This window comes from Manihot esculenta, chromosome 13, assembly GCF_001659605.2.
Source record: "Manihot esculenta cultivar AM560-2 chromosome 13, M.esculenta_v8, whole genome shotgun sequence".
In the NCBI taxonomy this organism is placed as follows: domain Eukaryota; kingdom Viridiplantae; phylum Streptophyta; class Magnoliopsida; order Malpighiales; family Euphorbiaceae; genus Manihot; species Manihot esculenta.
This window is the reverse complement of record NC_035173.2, coordinates 33,830,851-33,853,711: the sequence shown is the minus strand read 5'-3', so window position 1 is coordinate 33,853,711 and position 22,861 is coordinate 33,830,851. Positions and strand designations below refer to the sequence as shown.

Here is a 22,861-nt window from a genome sequence, read left to right as displayed (position 1 = left end):
TAGAAACTGCCACATGGAGTTGGGAATTGACTGTTAGGATGCTAGCTCACCCTCGAAATGACGTTACCCGAATAGACTTTTTTTTTTAATATTTAAATCAATCTGGAATTTAATTAAATTTTATTTTTAAAAAATTCAAGCTCATTTAATTTAATAATTTATTTAAAATATAATTTAAAAATTAATTTATATTTTAAAATTTTAGTAATTAAATAAAATATTTAATATTTATTTTATATATAATATATAATATGTGTAAAAAGTATAAAAAATATAATATATATTTAAATATTTATTTATATAAATGAGTTTAAATACCATGTTATGTACATAATATGTAAAATATATCCAACATGAGTATTACTTTTTAAATCTAAACCTGTTATAAATCTGATTTAATTATATAATAATCAAATTTGTCAATTTGGTCAAATTGGATATAAAAAAAAATCCACCTGTAGGGCCAGTACAGGGCCCTTGAATTAGAGCAATGTGACAAAGTTTGGACATATATGGATAAGAGTAACATCATCGTCCTCATATAGAAACAATATTGAAAAATTTTTCATTCAGAGTAAAGGGAAAGTGTTAGGACATGGAGGAGAGACAGAGGCATTTTTTGTTGATCCATGGAGCCTGTCATGGAGCATGGTGTTGGTATAAGGTGGCTACTCTGCTGAAATCAGCTGGTTACAAAGTTACAGCTTTGGACATGGCTGCTTCTGGAATACATCCTATGCAAGCTGACGATATCCATTCATTGTCTGAATATTTTGAGCCGTTGATGCAATTCATGATGTCTCTGCAGCCACAAGAGAGGGTGATTCTAGTAGGTCACAGTATGGGTGGGCTCTGTATATCTTCCGCCATGGAAAGGTTTCCTGAGAAAATTTCTGCTGGAGTCTTTGCTGCAGCTTTTATGCCTGGCCCTGACCTCAGTCTCACTACTCTATCTGAAGAGGTACCATTTTTTACACTTGAAAGAATCAATAGGCATGAAAAGGATTTGATTTAATTAATTTATTCATCTCTTCAAATGGCTTCTAGCTTTACTGTAAAAGTTTCAAATGAAAGTCATCATATTTTAATCGGAAATGATCACATGAGAAGAAAACAGTGATTTTTACATGTGTAAGAAAGTTCTCAAGGTTGAATTTAATGACGAAAGAATTCCAACGGCGGCCGGAAATAACAAAGACAATAATATTATATGTGTGGTGGCCAGCCGCCAGCGGCCATCACCATCGGATTACCTCTATTATCGTGTTGTGTTTTATTCTATCTTTGACACGTGTAAGTACACCAATTCCCTAAATGCTAATATTTTGAGAAATTATACTATATTTCAATAACAAGATAGGATTGTTAGATATTGACTCTTGATATAGTGAAACAAAATTTTTATATACAACGATTGCATATTATAAATTTCTTGTTGCAATTTTTTCCGTTTGTGATTATTAATTGGTGATAACTATTTCTGATGAAACAGTATGCCAGACAAGTTGATTCATATATGGACACAAAATATTATTTTGCTGATGGACCAAACAACCCTCCAAGCTCCATTTTGTTTGGACCCAAGTTCCTCGAAACCAAGTTGTACCAGCTTTCCCCAGCTGAGGTAATAATATCATGCATTCTTATTTACTATTACGTCAATCTTTTCTAGGATGTGAATGACGAAGCAAACTTGAACTTCTTAAAATTCAGGCTGCGCAGTTCGCCCCTAACCTTTTACTGCTATAATTGGACACAGCTGATTGATGACCTTTTCGTTTTCTTGAAACAAGCAGGATCTGATTCTAGCTAATCTGTTGGTAAGATCTGTTCCTTTCCGTCGTCATGCAGATGCACAGAATATAGAAGTCACCAGAGAGAAATATGGATCAATTCCTCGAATTTACATTGTGTGTAACCAGGATAAGATAATCAAGGAGGAGCTTCAGAGGTGGATGATAAAAAATAATCCTACTGATGAAGTTAAGGTTATTGCTGATTCTGATCACATGGTCATGTTTTCTAAACCACAGGAGCTGTGTTCTTGTCTCCTTGAGATTGCCAAGAACTACCTGTGAATTCATGCAGATAATAAGAGAAGTCAAATGATTTCATCCATGAAGAACAAGTCAAATGCTACATTAATCTTAATCATATGTATATTTGTGTGCTATGTTTAGCAGATGATTGGAAAGTTGTTGTGGGTTGGAAGCCATTGGCATATGATAAGAACTGTTCATCTCAATCATACTATATATATTCAATGACCCATCTTTAGAATTCCTGTGTTACCACTTTATCATCATTGCACAGGATATTAACTCTCTTCATTGATCCATATTTTTCATTGGAAAATTTCTTGGCCTTTGATAAATCTGATATGAAAAATGCATCCTTCAATTATATGCATCATAAAATAAAATAATCAAATATCATTAATTAAATTGAGTAAAAAAATTAATTAATTTATAATTACGATAACTTAACGGAGAAATTACATTTTAATCTTTAAATTTTAATATAATTAACGGATCAATCCTTTTATTTTTAAAATTGAACTCTGAATCTTATATTTTTATTTCGTTCAAATGTATTAAAATCTGTTTAAAAAAAAGAAAAATAATTTTCACTAAAATATTCTACTAATAGGTCCTTCCCTTTTTGGCCGGTTGTGGGCGAGGACCTCCCCTTCAATTGGTATTTTTTTACGAAAAACAAACATGTCTGGTCATTGCGACCCCTTTGTGAGGAGGCACCCCTTCTCCCGAAGTTATGGGGCTATTTTGCCGAATTCCTTAGAGATAGTTGTCTTAATGAACTACGATAAATAGAAATAATTTAACTAAATATTAATGAAACTTAACATAGTATTATTGGGTAGTTTAGACTAAAAAATCATTATTGGTAAGAAATTTTATAATAAAATTAGAGTATATATATAGCTGTTTTATTATAATATAAATATTATCAAAATCAATAGTTGATATCTTGTACAAATTGAATAACTTCCTGTTGTATGATATGCATTATTTATGGAGAACTTCCAATGGGAAGTTCTGGTTTTGAAACTTAGATAAGAAAACATATTTTTGTCGCCTTTTTAGTATTTAAATTAAATATTCAATTGGTTAGTTTTAAAATCAAATCAAATTGAATTGCCTAAATTGAAAAGTTAAAATTTTAGTATTTATAAAAATTGAATTAAATCAATTTTAGATAGAAATTGAATTAAATCGAATCATTCTGATTCAGTTGGATTTAATTTAATGGATTGAATTTTTAATAAATTTTTTTATTTTTTACATTTTATTTTTAATATTTTAAAATTTAATTGAAATATTTTAATTTTAATTATATCTAATCTCTTTACATTTTTAAAAATAATATATTATTATCCGGTTTAATTTTTTTATTTTTTTCTTATTAAAATCGAATCAAATTAAAATAATTAAAATTCTTAAAATTAAAAATCAAATTAAATCAAAATAAATAAAAAATTAAACTGAATTTTCAAATTAAAAACATACTCTCCGTTCTATAACTTTACTTTTTTTTTAATTATCTCAATTTGAATCGAATGTCTTAGGGTGCCTGCCGGAAGCCGCATGTCTAGCACCGTCACACAGTGTCCTTCCGCCTCAAGGCGCGGCTTTACCTTATACCAAACCCAAGCTCCTCCTCCTGCTCCATGGACTAAAACAAAATGCTTCCCATTGTTGGACTCTTGCCATTTTTTTCTCTCCCACTGCAAAACTTGAACAATCGCCTGAACATTGTTTTTAAAAACATTTTTTTAATTTATTTTTTAAAAAACATTTTTTAAGAAAAACAATATTTTTTTAATTTATTTATTTTTAATTATGGTAAATAAATAAAATAAGTGCCTTCTATAGATTAATGATTTTCTTTTAATTTTCTAAAAAATAATAATTTAATAAAAAATCGATTGGACAAATAAATTTCAATTTTATTAGAAAAAGAAAGTGAGAAAGAGAATTCAAGAAAGAAAAATAATTTGAGCAAAATTTTTATTGTTATATATTTTTAAAAATTGTTTAAATAATTACGTTTAATGAATTTTAAACATATAATTCTCGTATAATTAACTATAATATAAGCATATAGCCACTTGATTTTAGAGATTAAACTATTAAACAATTTACATAGTATAACTATAAAGTTAAAAAGGATAATACATATATTTTGAAAAAGCTTAATGGTAGTAAAAAGATCAAATTTTGCGTTTAATTATTATTATAATTAAAATTTTTAATTTTAAATTATAAAATTTTAACTTTTAAATTTATTATAATTATAACGAATTTTTAAGATAATTTATCCAATTAAATATAAAAATATAAAATTTTACAATTAATGATTATAGAGATCTCAGGGAGGTAGAAGACCAGGATCCCCCAAGATCTCCTGGCACCAGAAGATCTCACTGAGATATAGAGATCTCAGAGAGATGGAAGACCTAACTGAGATATAGAGATCTCATAGAGATGGAAGACCTCACTGAGATATAAAGATCTCATAGAGGTAGAAGACCAGGATCCCCAAGATCTCCTAGCACCAGAAGACCTCACTGAGATATAGAGATCTCAAAGAGATAGAAGACCTCACTGAGATATAGAGATCTCAGAGAAATGGAAGACCTCACTGAGATATAGAGATATCAGGAAGGTAGAAAACCAGAATCCCCAAGATCTCCTGACATCAGAAGATCTCACTGAGATATAGAGATCTCAGAGAGATAGAAGACCTCACTGAGATATAGAGATCTCAGAGAGATGGAAGACCTCACTGAGATATAGAAATCTCAGAGAGATGGAAGACCTCACTGAGATATAGAGATCTCAGGAAGGTAGAAAACCAGGATCCCCAAGATCTCCTGGCACCAGAAGATCTCACTGAGTTATAGAGATCTCAGAGAGATAGAAGACCTCACTGAGATATAGAGATCTCAGAGAGATGGAAGACCTCACTGAGATATAGAGATCTCAGGGAGGTAGAAAACCAGGATCCCCGAGATCTCCTGGCACGAGAAGATCTCAATGAGATATAGAGATCTCAGAGAGATAGAAGACCTTACGGATCCCAGGGAGGTAAAAGGACATAGTTCCGACCTCCCACAAAAGATTGGGGCAATCATAAGAGGCACCGACCTCGAAAAGTGACCGCTAGTCCTAAACCAGCTCAACTAGCCCAGAGAGAGGTCTAAACAGCAAAGAACCCACAAAACGCTCGAGGGTAGGCAGCTCGGAAAAGGAAAGGTTAAGTCCGACCTCACAAACGAGCTCGGAGCACCAAAGCGAAAAAAGCAAAATTTCGAACTCCTGAGCTCGCGAAATAAGCAGCGTCACGAACTATAGGCATAAAAACCTAAGCAAAGAGCAAAGAACCGAGCTCCCAGCTCCCTCTATGAAAAGGCCCATAAACGTAGGAACACATAGGAGGATAAACGAAGGCAAAGGACTGTGCTCACAGCTCGAGTCAGTTTGCCATAAACAGACATCCGAACTCATAACCAAGAAGAAAGGTAAAGTCGGCTAAAATAAGCCCACGTGATTACAAACAAAGTTTAGGGATTTACCCCCTCACCACTCATGTAGTGAAATGTTGAGGAGGTAAAGGGGCAACTCGGGGAGAAACCCAATGGTATGAGCAGAAGAGACCTCAACTTCATCCCCTGACAGGTCAGTACTAAAAGCAAAAAGTCAGCCCTGCTCGTCACCATTAAAAGGTACGTGACCTGACTTCTTATAAGATCGGACATATAGCTAAGAACCGAGCTCATGGTTAAAGACTAGTTCAGCTCGGAAAAAGCTTATGAACAAGAATATCTTAGTAAAATAGATAGGTGCATAAGTCAAAAGTTCAGACAATTGATAGAGTTTTGGTCCTGATGGGCTTAAAGGTAAAAAGGAAAAACAATACAGTGGATTCCTTAGAAAAATTATCAAGTACATGGCTTAAACATTTCACTCTTGACAAGCCAGATTGCTTGTAACAATATAAGTAGCTTTATGAAGTTGAAAAATAGGCAGAACAGTTTAAGTGTGAACAGTGAACAAAAGTAAAATTTCATTAAAAAGTATAGAGAAATTTACAATCTAATCATCTAAGATTGGTGGAGGAAAGACCGTCCTCAGAGGACTCACATGCTTAGGGGCATCACCCTCAGATACACTAGCGTCTATATTATCCCTTACACTGTCTACACTATCTGTGTTTACATTGTCTACATTGCTGCCCACGGGAGGTCTGGCCTCCTCTCGATCAGACTCCCCAGCACCTACAAAAGGAACAATCTCCAGCCCTGAAGGTCCAGCACCTCCCTCTCCTAGTTCTACACCTTCCTTTTGAGGCTCGATGTCGCCCCCCTCAGGTTCGGGGACTCCCACATCCTCCGTATCCAGCTCGGACTCTGCCTCAGAAGGCCCAGCTGCAGTAAGAGAAGTCCCTTTGGGCAAAGGCATATCATCCTCCCTGTAGATCACATCCTCACCATCAGAATCCTCCTCTTTGGCTTGAAGTACAGTCAAGGGGATGGATGGATTATGTCTGGCCTCCCTTAAACCTCGGTTGAAGCCAGAGACGAACATGCGGAGACCTTTATACCATATGGCTTCTTTCATCTCATTCGAAGCTTTATATTCCGTAAGTCGTCTCTCGCAGGCCTCAGCTATCTCGGCTCTTAGCTCAGAAGAATTCTTGTAATCTTGGAGGTAAGCTTCACTGGCCTGCTGGATCTCCTTCTTCAGCTCGGGGGACTCCTTATACTCCTTCAAATGCTTCTCAACCTCTAGCTGGACCTTATCCTCGGCTAATTTGGCCTCTTCAGACAGGGCTGAGCATCTCATCTCTAGGGTTTTGACTTGTTGGCAGAGTTGCTGATTCTGAAGTTTAGACTCCTCTGCTGCCAAAGTCAAGCCCTTAATGCTATCGGCTTGCTTACTCAGCTCCTGCTTCAGGACCACAACCCGAGCTACAGCTTCACTCTTTTGAGCCATCACAACATCTAATTTTACTTTCAGCTGCTCGTACTGGCGCTGAACTTCCTCCTTCTGGCTCACGGCCTCGTCCCTTTCGCGCAGAGCATCCACGGTGGAGGACAACTGCTTCAGAACTTCTCCACAACGAACCTCTGCCGCAGCTGCCCTCTCGTCAGACTCTTGGAGAACCCTCCGGATGTGAGACAATTATGCTTCTAGGGACTGGGCATGCTTTCGCACCTCAGATGTCTCCTCCTCTGCCTTCTTACGGGCCTCCTTGGCTGCGTGTAAATCGAACTGGAGGGACCTATAGTCCTCTTGGACCGCGGCGAGATTGTCCCGGGCATCGCTGGACACGGATAAGTTCTCCTCAAGACGTGCTTCCTCGATCCGACGGTCCACCGAGTCCTTGAGGGCACGATCCCGGGCATCCATCTCCATGAATATGCCAGTAACCTAGTAAACAGGAAGACAAGCAAAACTGAGAGGTAGAGAAAGGTAGAAACGAATTAAGAGTAGAAAAGAACCAAACAGAACTCACCATCAAAAGCATCTCCCTGGCAGTGTTTCCTAGCTGCTCTCTAGACCGAGCTCGGAAGGCTGCCTGCTCTTGAGTAGAGCTGGCCAGATGACCAGAAAGGGCCAGCAGGCGAGGATCCGAAGCCTGAGTGACTCCACCAAACATTCGTTCTCGGATTATTTCAGCAACCACGGTCGCCGGAGTCTGATGGGTGATGTCCTCGGCATTCAAGATATCATTATTTGAAGCAGAAAGCAGGGGCACCACTGCAGTTTTCTCCTTCTCGAGGGGAGGCAATGCAGGGGCAGCACGCTTAGAACCCCGAGATTTCTTGGGAATGGGGGCAGGAGCATCAGATGAAAGGGGGCGCTTCTTCCCAACCTCCTCAGTAACCCCTGCAGAAGTAGCCAAAGACTCCTTCTGGAGGGGTATTCCCTCAGTCGATCTGGACTCAGTTGTCTTCACCAGGATATCCCTAATAACAAGGACGTCCTCATCAGTGGCTCCTTGACCGTCATTGTAATACCCGGCTAGACTCCGGTATCGGAATCCCTACCGTCCGGTGGGATCTCGAATGTCGGAAACCTCTAGAAGGGTAAAACCATATTTTTATAAAATACTTTAATGTATTTTATGTTTTTAAGTAAAAAGAAATTTGAGTTTTGTATGAAAATGACCAAGGAGGCATTTCCAGGTTCAGCCGTCGAACCTCAAGTTCGGCCGCCGAACGTGAGATGGTTTAGGGGGGCATGTTAGGCTTCCGAAAGTCTCAAAAGGTTCGGTCGCCGAACCTCATGTTCGGCCGCCGAACTTGCATGAGATGTGGGGGCACGTTCGGCTGCCGAAAGGTGGTTTACCAGCCCTATATAAGAGCTCCATGGCCGAAACGGGCGAGTTTTCTCCCCATTTTCGGCCACGGTGAGTTCGTGCTCTCCTTTGGTTCGTTTTTGATGTTTTTCCTCCGATCTTTCATGTTTTAACAAACTCTATGTTGTTTTAAAGAGATTTGAGCAAAAAGAGCAAGTTTTGGAAACTTGGAGACCAAAGAGCGGATCTCTCCCATCTTCGAGTCGGATCGTCTCTCCTCTCGTTCTACAAGAGGTAAGAGTAGATCCATAGTTCCTTTCATGTTTTAAGTAAGTTTTATGAAGTTTCTTGGGGTAGAAATGCATGTGTAGGTTTATGTTGAGTTTTTAGTTAAATGTGTGTTTATGAGCAATGTATGTTGGATATACATGTTTGATGTGTTGTAGATGGGGTTTAGGATAGTTTGGAGCCCCTAGGAGCTTGTATGCTTGAGTATGCATATTGCAGAATAGGAAAATGCATGATTGAATGGGTTGGGAGGCGTTTATGCATGTTGAGCTGAGTTTCTGCCCTTTTGGGAGAAACCAGGTTCGACAGCCGAAGGTTCTTTCGGCTGCCGAACCTGCCTGTGGTAGCATGGATCGGCTACCGAACCCTGCCCCCGAAAGATGACTTTCGGCTCTGGAAGGGACTTTCGGCCGCCGAAGGTGCCGCCGAACATGCATGAGTTTCGTCTCTGGAGGGAACCTTCGGCCGCTGAAGGTGCATGACTTTCGGCTCTGGAGGGACTTTCGGCCGCCGAACCTGTCGCCGAAAGTGCCCTGTTCAGTCCTCCTTTGCATGAATTCTTTGATTGTTTTGAGGTGTTTTAGGGGGGGTTTATGAGGGATGTTTTTAGAGTTATGTTTATGTATGTTAGGTCCCTCATTTGCGTCCACCTGTGTAGGTTCGGACCAGAGGAACCAGAGAGTTCAGCAGTGAGCACTGCTTCAGAGTTTGCAGAGTCAGCCAGAGGTGAGTGGAACTAAACTTAATCCTTTAAATTGAGAAATTAAATGTTTTTATCATGTTTCATGCATCATGATTATGCAATAGGATGATTGCATTAGATTTCACGAATATGTTGCATCGCATTCTTTGTTGTTGATGTGGGTGAATGTTGGATGACCCAATTAGTCCCTGAGGAAAGACCAGGACCCCATTCTACGGCCTGGCACGGAAATGAAAGACCAGGACCCCATTCTACGGCCTGGCACGGATATGGAACTTGAAGACCAGGTGCCCAGAGGAGGCCCTGGGAAAATGGTAAATAATGTATGACATGACAGGAAGACCAGGACCTCATGCTACGGCCTGGCATGAAATGATTGTAACGACCCGAAAATCAGACTGCTACCGGCGCTAGGATCCAGATCGGCTTAAGGCCGCCGGGCCCCGTAGCAAGCCAAACATTCATCCTGAATACCTGTGCATGCACTATTCATAAACATAAACATAAACATAAACATAAACCCCACACTGGAGCTCTCATCAAATGCTCCAATGGGGTAACTCCTCATACACAAGCTTGGTAGAACATAAGCATCATAAAACATAGATCATGTTTACAAAAGGGATTACTATACAAACTTGGTCAAGCACAATTTCTAAACCTCAATCTCAAAATCAACATTTACATAACATAACTATTCATAACTTTACATCATTTTTACAATTTAGCATGTCCACATTCTAACTATTACAACACATGACTTCATCCATCTTGACTTCTCTGTCTAGCCCGTACTTGCAACCCTGGGGGATTAAGGAAAGGGGTGAGCTACTAGAGCCCAGTGAGCAGAATAATAAAACATTTGAATCATATGCCATAATGGAATGCAACACATCACAGACAAATCATATCACGGATGATATTGTCACCAATAGTCCTCTACATTCCAAAGTGCCGGGACGTAGAATAGGTCAACCGGTCTTTCTCTTAAACATATCATAACATAACATTTCCAAGGTGCCGGGACGTAGAATGGGTCAACCGGTCTTTCTCTTACATAGTGCCGGGACGTAGAATGGGTCAACCGAACTTCCATACCATGACATACCGTACCATATCACATCATATCATATGAGGACTAAAGGATCATCCAATAACCAATCCACATCAATATCATAGAATGCAATGCAACATATTCGTGAATTCTAATGCAAACAACCTAGTATATCACATGGCATTCATGATGCATGAATATGCTCAAAACTTTATAATTTATTCGCTTTAAAACGTAAAGGTTTATTCTACTCACCTCAGCTAGCTTTGGCAATGACTGAAGCAGCTGACTCACTGCTGGGGTCCTCGGTTCCTCGGGTCCGAACCTACACAGGTGGACTCAGATGAGGGACCAAACATACTAGAACATGACTCTAAAACATCCCCCCAAAACCCCCTGATACACCTCAAAACAATCATGCAAAACATGCAAAGGAAGGCTGAACAGGGCACTTTCGACGGCAGGTTCGGCGGCCGAAAGTCCCTCCAGAGCCGAAAGTCAGGCAGGTTTGGCGGCACCTTCGGCGGCCGAAAGTGCCCTCCAGAGACGAAAGTCCATTTTCGGGGGCAGGCTTCGACAGCCGAAAGGCTTGCCTCCCAGGCAGGTTCGGCGGCCGAAAGTCCTTCGGCTGCCGAACCTGGTTTCTGCCAAAAGGGCAGAAACTCGGCTCCTCATGCACATATGCCTCCCAAAACCTTCAATCAAGCATACAACTCAAACAAAAAATGCATAGAAACATACATCAGCTCCTAGGGGCTTCAAACTATCCTAAACCCCAACTACGACACATCAAAAGCAACTCAGCAACCTACATTGTCATAAACTCACAAAAACCCTATCAACATGCATAAACTCTAACACATGCATCATTTCCCAAGAATCAACTTAAAACTTGTTTAAAACATAAAAAGAGTTCAAGATCGACCTTTACCTCTTGAAGATCGAGAGGGGAGGCAACCTAAACTTGGAGAACGGAAGGAGAGAGCTCCTAAGTCTTCCAAGCTTCAAAACTTGCTTTATGCTCAAAAATCTTCAAAACAAGGTTGCAAACTCATAAAAATCATGAAGAATGGAAGGAAGAAACTTAAGATCGGCGAGGGACGGCGGAGAGCTCACCTTGGCCGAAAATGGGGAGAAAAGCTCGCCCGTTTTCGGCTAAGGGACCCCTTTATAGGTGGCTAGCCAGGCCACATTCGGGATCCGAACGTGCCTCCGCATACATATTCGGCGGCCGAATCTTGAGGTTCGGCGGCCGAATCTTGAGGTTCGGCGGCCGAACCTGGGTCTTCCTCCAAGATTATTTTCATGCAAAAACTCATTTTCTTTCTTGATTAAAAACATAAAACTCATTAAAATATTTTATGAAAACATGGTTTTACCCTTCTAGAGGTCTCCAACACCCGAGATTCCACCGGACGGTAGGAATTCCGATACCGGAGTCTAGCCGGGTGTAATACCCGGCTAGACTCCGGTATCAAAATTCCTACCGTCCGGTGGAATCTCGGATGTCGGAAGCCTCTAGTAGGGTAGAAACATGTTTTCATAAAATGTTTTAATATTTTTCATAATTTTAAATGAAAAGGAAATGAGTTTTCGCATGAAAACAACTTTGGAGGAAAACTCAGGTTCGGCCGCCGAAACTCAAAGTTTGGCCGCCGAACATGCATTCATTTCGGGTGAGCCTTAGGCCCCCGAAGGCATAAGTGAGGGAAGCCCAGGTTCGGCAGCCGAACCTCAAGTTCGGCCGCCGAACATGGCATGCATGCGGAGGCACGTTCGGCCCCCGAATGTGGCCTGGCCAGCCACTATAAAAGAGCCCCTTAGCCGAAATGGGCGAGCTTTCTCCCCATTTTCGGCCAAGGTGAACCCTTCTGCCGTTCCTCACCATCCTTGAGTTCTTTTCTTCAAATCTTTCACGATTTTCACAAGTTTTCATCTTGTTTTGAAGATTTTCAAGTTTTGAGCAAGTTTTGGAGCTTTGAGGTTCAAGAACTCAAATCTCTCCCACCTCCGAGTTTAGGTCGTCTCTCTCTCGATCTTCAAGAGGTAAGAGCCGATCTTAAGCTCATTGTATGTTTTAAGTAAGTTTTATGTAAGATCTATGGGGTAGAATGCATGTTTAGCCTAAAGTTAGGTTTATGAGCTTATGTTGTGTTTTTGAGCAATGTGTTGTTGTTGTGTGTTGTAGTTGGGGTTTAAGGTAGTTTGAAGCCCCTAGGAGCCAATGTATGTATTTTTGCATGATTTGAATGAGTTATATGCATGTTGGAATGGGAAGGAGAGGTTTTTGTGCAAAGGGGACCAAGTTTCTGCCCTTTGGCAGGAACCAGGTTCGGCAGCCGAAGGACTTTCGGCCGCCGAACCTGCCTGGGAGGCAAGCCTTTCGGCTGCCGAAGTTGCCCCCGAAAAGAGACTTTCGTCTCTGTCTGGGACTTTCGGCCGCCGAAGGTGCCGCCGAACCTGCTCTGTTCAGCCTTCCTTTGCATGTTTTGCATGGTTGTTTTGAGGTGTTTTAGGGGGTTTTTGGGGGATATTTTTAGAGTTATGTTCTAGTTGTTTGGTTCCTCATTTGAGTCCACCTGTGTAGGTTCGGACCCGAGGAACCGAGGACCCCAGCAGTGAGTTCAGCTGCTTCTGAGTCAGTAGAGCTTCAGGCAGAGGTGAGTAGAATAAACCTTTATGTTTTAAAGTAAATGAATTATACAGTTGAGCATGTTCATGCATCATGAATGCCATGTGATGAATTAGGTTGTTTGCATTAGAAATCACGAATATGTTGCATTGCATTATGATGTTGATGTGGATCGGTTATTGGATGATCCTTTAGTCCTCATATGGTATGATGATGTTACGGCATGATATGGTATGAAAGTCCAGGTTGTACCCATTCTACGTCCCTGGCACTATGTAAGAGAAAGTCCAGGTTGTACCCATTCTACGTCCCTGGCACTTTGGAATGTTATGATATGTTATGTTAAGAGAAAGACCGGTTGTATCCATTCTACATCCCGGCACTTTGGAATGTAGAGGACTATTGGTGACAATACCATCCGAGATGTGATTTGTTGTGATGTGTTGCATTACATGATGGCATGAGATTTTAAATATTGTTTTCTATTATTCTGCTCACTGGGCTCTTGTAGCTCACCCCTTTTCCCTAATCCCCCAGGATTGCAGGTACGGGCTAGACAGAGAAGTCCAGAAAAGTAAAGTCTTATCTTTGTAATAGATAGAAAGTGGACATGATAAATTGTATAATGATGTAAAGTTGAATAGTCATGTTATGTATATTAATATTGAGGATTAGAAGTTGTGCTTGACCCTATGATTATTGTTATCCCTTTTAATACATGATCTTAGATGTTTATGATATAGATGTAAACCAACTCAACACATGTTATGCCACCCATTGGGGGCATTGATGAGATCCCACAGAGGGGTCGAGTTTATGATTATGACTATGTTCAGTGCATGCACAGGTTGAGTTTGGTGTATGATAGAATGTATGAAAGAAAAGTTTTAAATTTTTATGTATGATTGTTGATCATGTATGGGATTAAACAGGTTTACAGGTTTCATGTCAGGCTTGCTACGGGTCCCGGCGGCCTTAAGCCGACCTGGGTCCTAGCGCCGGTAGCGGTCCGATTTTCGGGACGTTACACCGGGTATTACATTCTCCCCCCCTTAAGAACATTCGTCCCTGAATGTTCCTCAACTAGGCATAACACACATCATACACATAAAACACACATAAAACTAACCTCAGAAGAGATAAGGGTACTGCTGGAGCATGGACTCCCGTGTCTCCCAGGTGCACTCTTCCATATTGTGGTGGTTCCACAGGACTTTCACCATCGGGATTTCCTTGTTTCTCAGCTTCCTGATCTGGGTGTCTATGATCCGTACTGGCTGCTCAACATAGGTGAGATCTTCTTAGATCTCCACATCAGGCTCACTAAGAACCTTGCCCGGATCTGACACAAACTTCCTCAACATGGAAACATGGAAAACCAGATGGATTCTTTCCATTGAAGCAGGTAAATCCAGCTTGTACGACACATTCCCAATCTTTTGCAAGATTTCAAAGGGTCCAATGTATCGTGGGGCTAGTTTATCTTTCTTCCCAAAGCGAACCACTCCTTTCATTGGAGACACCTTGAGCAATACCAGATCCCCCTCCTGAAACTCTACTTGCCTTCTACGGATGTCTGCATAACTCTTCTGTCTGCTTGCAGCAGTCTTGATCCTTTCTCTGATCATGGGCACCACCCTGCTGGTGATCTCAACTAACTCTGGCCCTGCTAAGGACTTCTCTCCAACTTCTTCCCAATAGACAGGTGACCTGCACTTCCTTCCATACAAAGCCTCATACGGAGCCATCCCTATGCTAGCATGATAGCTGTTGTTGCAGGCAAACTCCACCAAGGGTAGATGTTGCCTCCAAGAACCGCCAAAATCTAGCACACACATTCTGAGCATATCTTCAATAGTCTGGATGGTCCTTTCTGACTGTCCGTCAGTCTGTGGATGGAAAGCAGTGCTAAAATCTAACCTGGTACCCATGGAATTTTGCAGACTCCGCCAAAATCTGGAGGTGAACTGGGGTCCTCTATCGGACACTATTATAACAGGAACCCCATGCAGCCTGACGATCTCATCAACATACACCTGTGCCAACTTGTCCACAGAATAGCCACTCCTGACAGGGATGAAGTGAGCAGATTTGGTGAGTCTGTCCACAATCACCCATATGGAGTCCAATCTGTTGGACGCCGCCGGTAACCCCACTATGAAGTCCATAGCTATATTCTCCCATTTCCACTCTGGAATAGGTAGCGGGTTAAGCATTCCAGCCGGCTTCTGATGTTCCAGCTTCACCCTCTGACACACTTCACAGGCTGACACAAACTGTGCCACTTCTTTCTTCATAGTTGGCCACCAATAAACTTTCTTCAGATCTTGATACATCTTGGTGGCTCCGGGGTGAACGCTGTATCTTGCATTATGAGCCTCTCTCATAATGTCTCCTTTTAGCCCTATGTCGTCTGGTACACACAATCGACTCCCATAGCGGAGGATCCCCTTGTTGTCGAATCTGAACTCACTATCCTTGCCTGACTGAACAGTCCTGGCAATCTTCACTAACTCTGGGTCCTCATGCTGTTTCTGAGCCACCTACTCCAGAAACACGGGTGTCACTCTCATCTGAGCAATCAATGCACCTGTGCCAGACAACTCCAACTGTAGACCTTCATCAATGAGCTTGTAAAACTCCTTCACCACTGGTCTCCTCTCCACCGTGACGTGGGATAGACTGCCTAGTGATTTCCGGCTTAGGGCGTCTGCCACAACATTCGCCTTACCCGGATGGTACTGAATCTTGCAATCATAATCACTCAGCAGCTCTACCCATCTTCTCTGTCTCAAATTCAAATCTCTTTGACTCAGGATGTACTGCAGGCTCTTATGATCTGTAAAGATCTCACATTTAACCCCATAGAGGTAGTGCCTCCACATCTTGAGTGCAAAGATTACTGCTGCCATCTCCAGGTCATGTGTGGGGTAATTCAACTCATGCTTCTTCAGCTGTCTAGAAGCATAAGCAATCACCCTTTCATTCTGCATTAACACACAACCCAATCCCACTCGGGATGCATCACAGAAAACTGTGAAATCCTCATTGCTAGCTGGCAAAGCTAACACTGGTGCTGACGTTAACCTCTTCTTAAGCTCTTCAAAACTCTCTTCGCACTGGTCAGTTCACACAAACTTCTGATTCTTCCTGGTTAGTCTGGTCAGAGGAGCTGCAATTTTTGAGAAGTCCTGAACGAACCTCTTGTATTAACCTGCCAAACCCAAGAAACTTCTAATCTCTGTCACTGAAGTGGGTCTAGGCCAGTTAGCCACAGCTTCTACCTTCTTGGGGTCCACCTCTATTTCATTTTCCGATACAACATGTCCCAAGAATGAGATGCTCCTCAGCCAGAACTCACACTTGGAGAACTTGGCATACAAGCTGTGTTTCCTCAAGGTCTGCAGAACCAACCTCAGATGATGGGCATGCTCCGCTGCATTCCTGGAATACACTAAGATATCATCTATGAAGACAATCACAAAGTGATCCAGGTACTGGCTAAACACTCTGTTCATGAGATCCATGAATGCTGCAGGGGCGTTGGTTAACCCGAACGGCATTACAAGGAACTCAAAATGCCCATATCTGGTCCTGAAAGCCGTCTTTGGCACATCTTCCTCTCTTATCCTCAGCTGATGGTACCCAGATCTCAAATCTATTTTGGAGAAACAACCCGCTCCTGCTAGCTGGTTGAATAGATCATCGATCCTTGGCAATGGGTACTTATTCTTGGTAGTGACCTTGTTCAACTGTCTGTAGTCGATACAAAGTCTAAGGGATCCATCCTTCTTCCTCACAAACAAGACTGGAGCACCCCAAGGTGAGGTACTCGGTCGGATGAAGCCCTTTTCTACCAGCTCTTGCAACTGTTCTTTCAATTCCTTTAACTCAGCTGGAGCCATCCTGTAGGGAGGGATAGAGATCGGTCTGGTTCCAGGCATCAATTATATCTCGAACTCTATCTCCCTAGCAGGTGGTAAACCTAGCAGCTCGTCTGGAAAGACATCTAAGAACTCTCTGACCACTGGCATCGAGGCGGGCTCTCTAACCTGACTGCTAAGCTCTCTCACGTGAGCCAAATACCCCTGACATCCCTTCCTAAGCAACCTACGAGCCTGAAGAGCTGATATCAGACCTCTAGGTGTACCCCTCCTGTCTCCCCTGAAGACAACCTCTGACCCATCCTGACCTCTGAACCTGACTACTTTGTCCCTGCAGTCCAAGGTAGCACCATGGGTAGATAACCAGTCCATCCCTAGAATGACGTCAAAATCTGTCAAGTCTAGAACCACAAGGTCGGCGGAAGGGCATCTTCCCTCAACAAAGACTGGACTGCACTGGCAGACTGACACTGCCACTGATGGATCACACTTGGGTCCACTGACCCAGAGAGGACACTCTAACCCAGAGATCATCAGACCCAACCTCTCTACGGCTCTCGGAGCAATAAAAGAATGAGATGCACCAGGGTCCATCAAGGCATACACATCTGAACAACCAATGACTAAGTTACCTGCCACCACGGTGTTAGATGCATCTGCCTCCTGCTGAGTCATCATGAAGATCCGCGCTGGAGCTGATGGACCTTCACCTCTGAAACCCGCTGAAGAAGAGGCTGACCCTCTCCCTCTGCCTCTGCCACTGGCCTGAGTCATGGCTGGAGCTGCTGGCTGCGCTACACTACCTGAAGTTGTCTGCTGGGACTGAGCCATGGGTACTGTCCTAGGACACTCCCGAGCCATGTGTCCCTCTTGCCCGCATCTGAAGCAGGCTGCTGTCCCAGCCCGGCAAACTCCCTTGTGTGGCTTACCACACCTTGCACATACTGCATTATCCGCACCAGAGCTTGAGCCACTTCCTAGTCCCAGACTGGACTTGATCTTGTTCCAGAACTTGTTCTTCTTTGGCTTCCTAGTGGTATTACCCCACCTTTTGCTGCCTGAAGCTGTTGCACTCAAGGATGAGGGATCTAGCCTTCCCCCACCTGGGGTCTTGGAACCAGAAGACTGTGCCACTGACTGTTTAACTGTCCCTGAATGATGGCACTGGCCTCCATTTTCCGGGCCATATCCACTATGGCATGGAAGCTCTCCCTATCTGCTGACTGAATCAAAGAGGAATACCTGGAATGGAGCTTCATGATATACCTCCTTGACTTCTTCTGGTCTGAGTCAAGATTTTGCCCTGCAAACGGCAACAGCTCCAAGAATCTGTCTGTGAACTCATCCACACTCATATCATCAGTCTGCCTCAACTGTTCAAACTCTATCATCTTCAACTCCCTTGAACTATCAGGGAAAGCCCATCCTGCAAACTCGTTTGCAAACTCATTTGCAAACTCTTCCCAAGACATGCTATCCACCCTCGGGTTCACATAATTCTTAAACCACTCACGGGCCTTTTTGCATTTGAGTGTGAACCCAGCCATCTGAATGGCTCTGCTGTCATCAGCTCCTATCTCATCAGTAATCACTTCCTATCTCATCAGTAATCACTTTGACCCTCTCAAGATACACAAACGGGTCATCCCCTTTTTCATACTGAGGGGCACCAAGCTTCATGTAGTCGGTCATCTTGACCTTGCTCCCTCTCGATGAGCTAGGTTTAGGTAATGGGGTTTCTGGAACTGTGGGTTCTGCTGGTGGAGGAGGAGGTGCAGCATCCCCTGGGGTAGGGTTTGTTGTACCCGGATAGTAAGGTGGAGGTGGGTACATGGGGTACTGTGGGTATGGCGGGTAGTAAGATGGGTATGGCATGTGAGAAGGGTAAGGATTAAAGCTGGGGTAATCCGATGTACCTCCCATCGAATACCCGGGATTTTGTGAAAAGGGTGGGTAGTGAGGTGGCTGAACAAATCCCGAGGCCTGGGTGCCTCCTTGGGACTCTCCCATTCCCTCTTCCGACATGCTCACTCCTAAACTGCCATCCCTCCTTTGGTCCACATCCATCTCATCCCCCAAATCAACTGACATTCCTCCCTGAACTGTTCCCCTCACTGATCTGCTTCTACCCAGATCCAAAGACCTTCTAGGGTCTCTTACTACTCTTTCTCTGCTGGACCTACTTGACATTGCCCTAGGTAATGCAGGAGGACGGGCATCAGTGCCCTCGTCCTGGGGTGGTACTCTAGTCAATCGTGCAGATCGACGAGTTCCTCTCATCCTGTTGTCTGAAAAACAGTACACATTGCACAAACATTAGCATCATATGGTTCATGTGGGAACACATGAACCCGCATCACATACATCACATACAAAACATATCATTAATGCACATGCACATTATCATGGCATTTCACATCATCATACAAGATAGGACTCCACATCCTATCCTAGTGGACATGATCTTTCCTATTGTGCTTGACCTCCTATAACATCTATGAGCCCGACACTCTAGGTCCGACCATATGAACCTAGGGCTCTGATACCAATCTGTAACGACCCGAAAATCGGACCGCTACCGGCGCTAGGATCCAGATCGGCTTAAGGCCGCCGGGCCCCGTAGCAAGCCAAACATTCATCCTGAATACCTGTGCATGCACTATTCATAAACATAAACATAAACATAAACCCCACACTGGAGCTCTCATCAAATGCTCCAATAGGGTAACTCCTCATACACAAGCTTGGTAGAACATAAGCATCATAAAACATAGATCATGTTTACAAAAGGATTACTATACAAACTCAGTCAAGCACAATTTCTAAACCTCAATCTCAAAATCAACATTTACATAACATAACTATTCATAACTTTACATCATTTTTACAATTTAGCATGTCCACATTCTAACTATTACAACACATGACTTCATCCATCTTGACTTCTCTGTCTAGCCCGTACCTGCAACCCTAGGGGATTAGGGAAAGGGGTGAGCTACTAGAGCCCAGTGAGCAGAATAATAAAACATTTGAATCATATGCCATAATGGAATGCAACACATCACAGACAAATCATATCACGGATGGTATTGTCACCAATAGTCCTCTACATTCCAAAGTGCCGGGACGTAGAATGGGTCAACCAGTCTTTCTCTTAAACATATCATAACATAACATTTCTAAGGTGCCGGGACATAGAATGGGTCAACTGGACTTCCATACCATGACATACCGTACCATATCACATCATATCATATGAGGACTAAAGGATCATCCAATAACCAATCCACATCAACATCATAGAATGCAATGCAACATATTCGTGAATTCTAATGCAAACAACCTAGTATATCACATGGCATTCATGATGCATGAATATGCTCAAAACTTTATAATTTATTCACTTTAAAATGTAAAGGTTTATTCTACTCACCTCAGCTAGCTTTGGCAATGACTGAAGCAGCTGACTCACTGCTGGGGTCCTCGGTTCCTCGGGTCCGAACCTACATAGGTGGACTCAGATGAGGGACCAAACATACTAGAACATGACTCTAAAACATCCCCCCAAAACCCCCTGAAACACCTCAAAACAATCATGCAAAACATGCAAAGGAAGGCTGAACAGGGCACTTTCGGCGGCAGGTTCGGTGGCCGAAAATCCCTCCAGAGCCAAAAGTCAAGCAGGTTCGGCGGCACCTTCGGCAGCCGAAAGTGCCCTCCAGAGACGAAAGTCCATTTTTGGGGGCAGGCTTCGACAGCCGAAAGGCTTGCCTCCCAGGCAGGTTCAGCGGCCGAAAGTCCTTCGGCTGCCGAACCTAGTTTCTGCCAAAAGGGCAGAAACTCGGCTCCTCATGCACATATGCCTCCCAAAACCTTCAATCAAGCATACAACTCAAACAAAACATGCATAGAAACATACATCAGCTCCTAGGGGCTTCAAACTATCCTAAACCCCAACTACGACACATCAAAAGCAACTCAGCAACCTACATTGTCATAAACTCACAAAAACCCTATCAACATGCATAAACTCTAACACATGCATCATTCCCCAAGAATCAACTTAAAACTTGTTTTAAACATAAAAAGAGTTCAAGATCGACCCTTACCTCTTGAAGATCGAGAGGGGAGGCGACCTAAACTTGGAGAATGGAGGGAGAGAGCTCCTGAGTCTTCCAAGCTTCAAAACTTGCTTTATGCTCAAAAATCTTCAAAACAAGGTTGCAAACTCATAAAAATCATGAAGAATGGAAGGAAGAAACTTAAGATCGGCGAGGGACGGCGGAGAGCTCACCTTGGCCGAAAATGGGGAGAAAAGCTCGCCCGTTTTCGGCTAAGGGACCCCTTTATAGGTGGCTGGCTAGGCCACATTCAGGAGCCAAACGTGCCTCCGCATGCATGCCATGTTCGCCGGCCGAACATAAGGTTCGGCGGCCGAACATAAGGTTCGGCGGCCGAACCTGGACTTCCCTCACTTATGCCTTCGGGGCAATAAAGCGCTCCCGAAGCGCATGCATGTTCGGCGGCCGAATCTTGAGGTTCGGCGGCCAAACCTGGGTCTTCCTCCAAGATTATTTTCATGCAAAAACTCATTTTCTTTCTTGATTAAAAACATAAAACTCATTAAAACATTTTATGAAAACATGGTTTTATCCTTCTAGAGGTCTCCGACACCCGAGATTCCACCGGACGGTAGGAATTCCGATACCGGAGTCTAGCCGGGTATTACAATGATGCTGGGACTATTTGGTGACAAGTTCACCCAACACTTGATGTGAATTGTCTGAGTTATGATGCATTTCATATGAGCATGTTTGTTAACACGTTTTTATGGTTCTACTCACTGGGCTTGTTAGCTCACCCCTCTCCCTTAACTCCCAAGTTTGCAGGTACAGGATAGAGCAGGAGGTCGGATAGAGTAAAGTCTTAGTCATGAAATAGTTTGTAGTGGACATGATGGATATTGTAATGTAATATTGAGTTATGTAATGTAATGATGATATTGAGGTTTAGAAGTGTGCTTGACCATAATATGTTGTAAATCCCTTTTTAGATACATGATCTTAAATGTTTATGGATGCTTATGTTTAACCAAACTTAATGCATGATTATGTCACCCCATTGGAGCATTGATGAGGACTCCAAGGTGGGGTTAATGTTAATGTCTATGTTACTGCATGCACAGGTTGAGTTTGGTTCATGAATGAAAAAGAAAAGTTCAAATTTTTATGTATGTTGTTGATCATGTATGGGATTAAGCAGGTTCTCAGGATGCATGTTAGGCTTGCTACGGGTCCCGGCGGCCTTAAGTCGATCTGGATCCTAGCGCCGGTAGCGGTCCGATTTTCGGGTCGTTACAGATTGGTATCAGAGCCCTAGGTTCATATGGTCGGACCTAGAGTGTCGGGCTCATAGATGTTGTAGAAGGTCAAGCACAATAGGAAGATCATGTCCACTAGGATAGGATGTAGAGTCCTGTCTTGAATGATGATGTGTAATGCCATGATTATATGCATGTGCATTTATGTTATGCTATGATATGTGATGTATGTGATGCGGGTTCATGTGTTTGCACATGAACCATTTGATGCTAATGTTTATGTGATGTGTGTTGTTTTTCAGTAAACAGAATGAGAAGAACTCGTCGATCTGCACGATTGACTGGAGTACCACCCCAGGACGAGGGCACAGATGCCCGTCCTCCTGCATTGCCAAGGGCAATGTCTAGCAGGTCTAGCAGGGAAAGGGCAGTAAGAGACCCTAGAAGGTCTTTGGATCTGGGTAGAAGCAGATCAGTGAGGGGAACAGTGCAAGGAGATGTGTCAGAGGATGTGGGAGATCAGATGGATGTGGATCAGAGGAGGGATGGCAGTCTTGGAGTAAGTATGTCAGAAGAGGGCATGGGAGAATCCCAAGGAGGCACCCAGGCCTCGGGATTTGTTCAGCCACCTTACTACCCACCCTTTTCACAAAAT

General features: G+C 42.8%; 1 protein-coding gene across 1 annotated transcript; it reads left to right on the top strand.

Annotated features, from left to right (window-relative positions):
- Window positions 1-535: 535 nt before the first annotated feature.
- LOC110629518 (methylesterase 3) lies at window positions 536-2,280 on the top strand. Its single transcript, XM_021776524.2, has 3 exons — window positions 536-961; window positions 1,493-1,624; window positions 1,797-2,280. The coding sequence occupies exons 1-3, from the start codon at window positions 596-598 to the stop codon at window positions 2,076-2,078; spliced, it is 780 nt and encodes a 259-aa protein (XP_021632216.1). The 5' UTR covers window positions 536-595; the 3' UTR covers window positions 2,079-2,280.
- The last annotated feature ends 20,581 nt before the right edge of the window (window positions 2,281-22,861 follow it).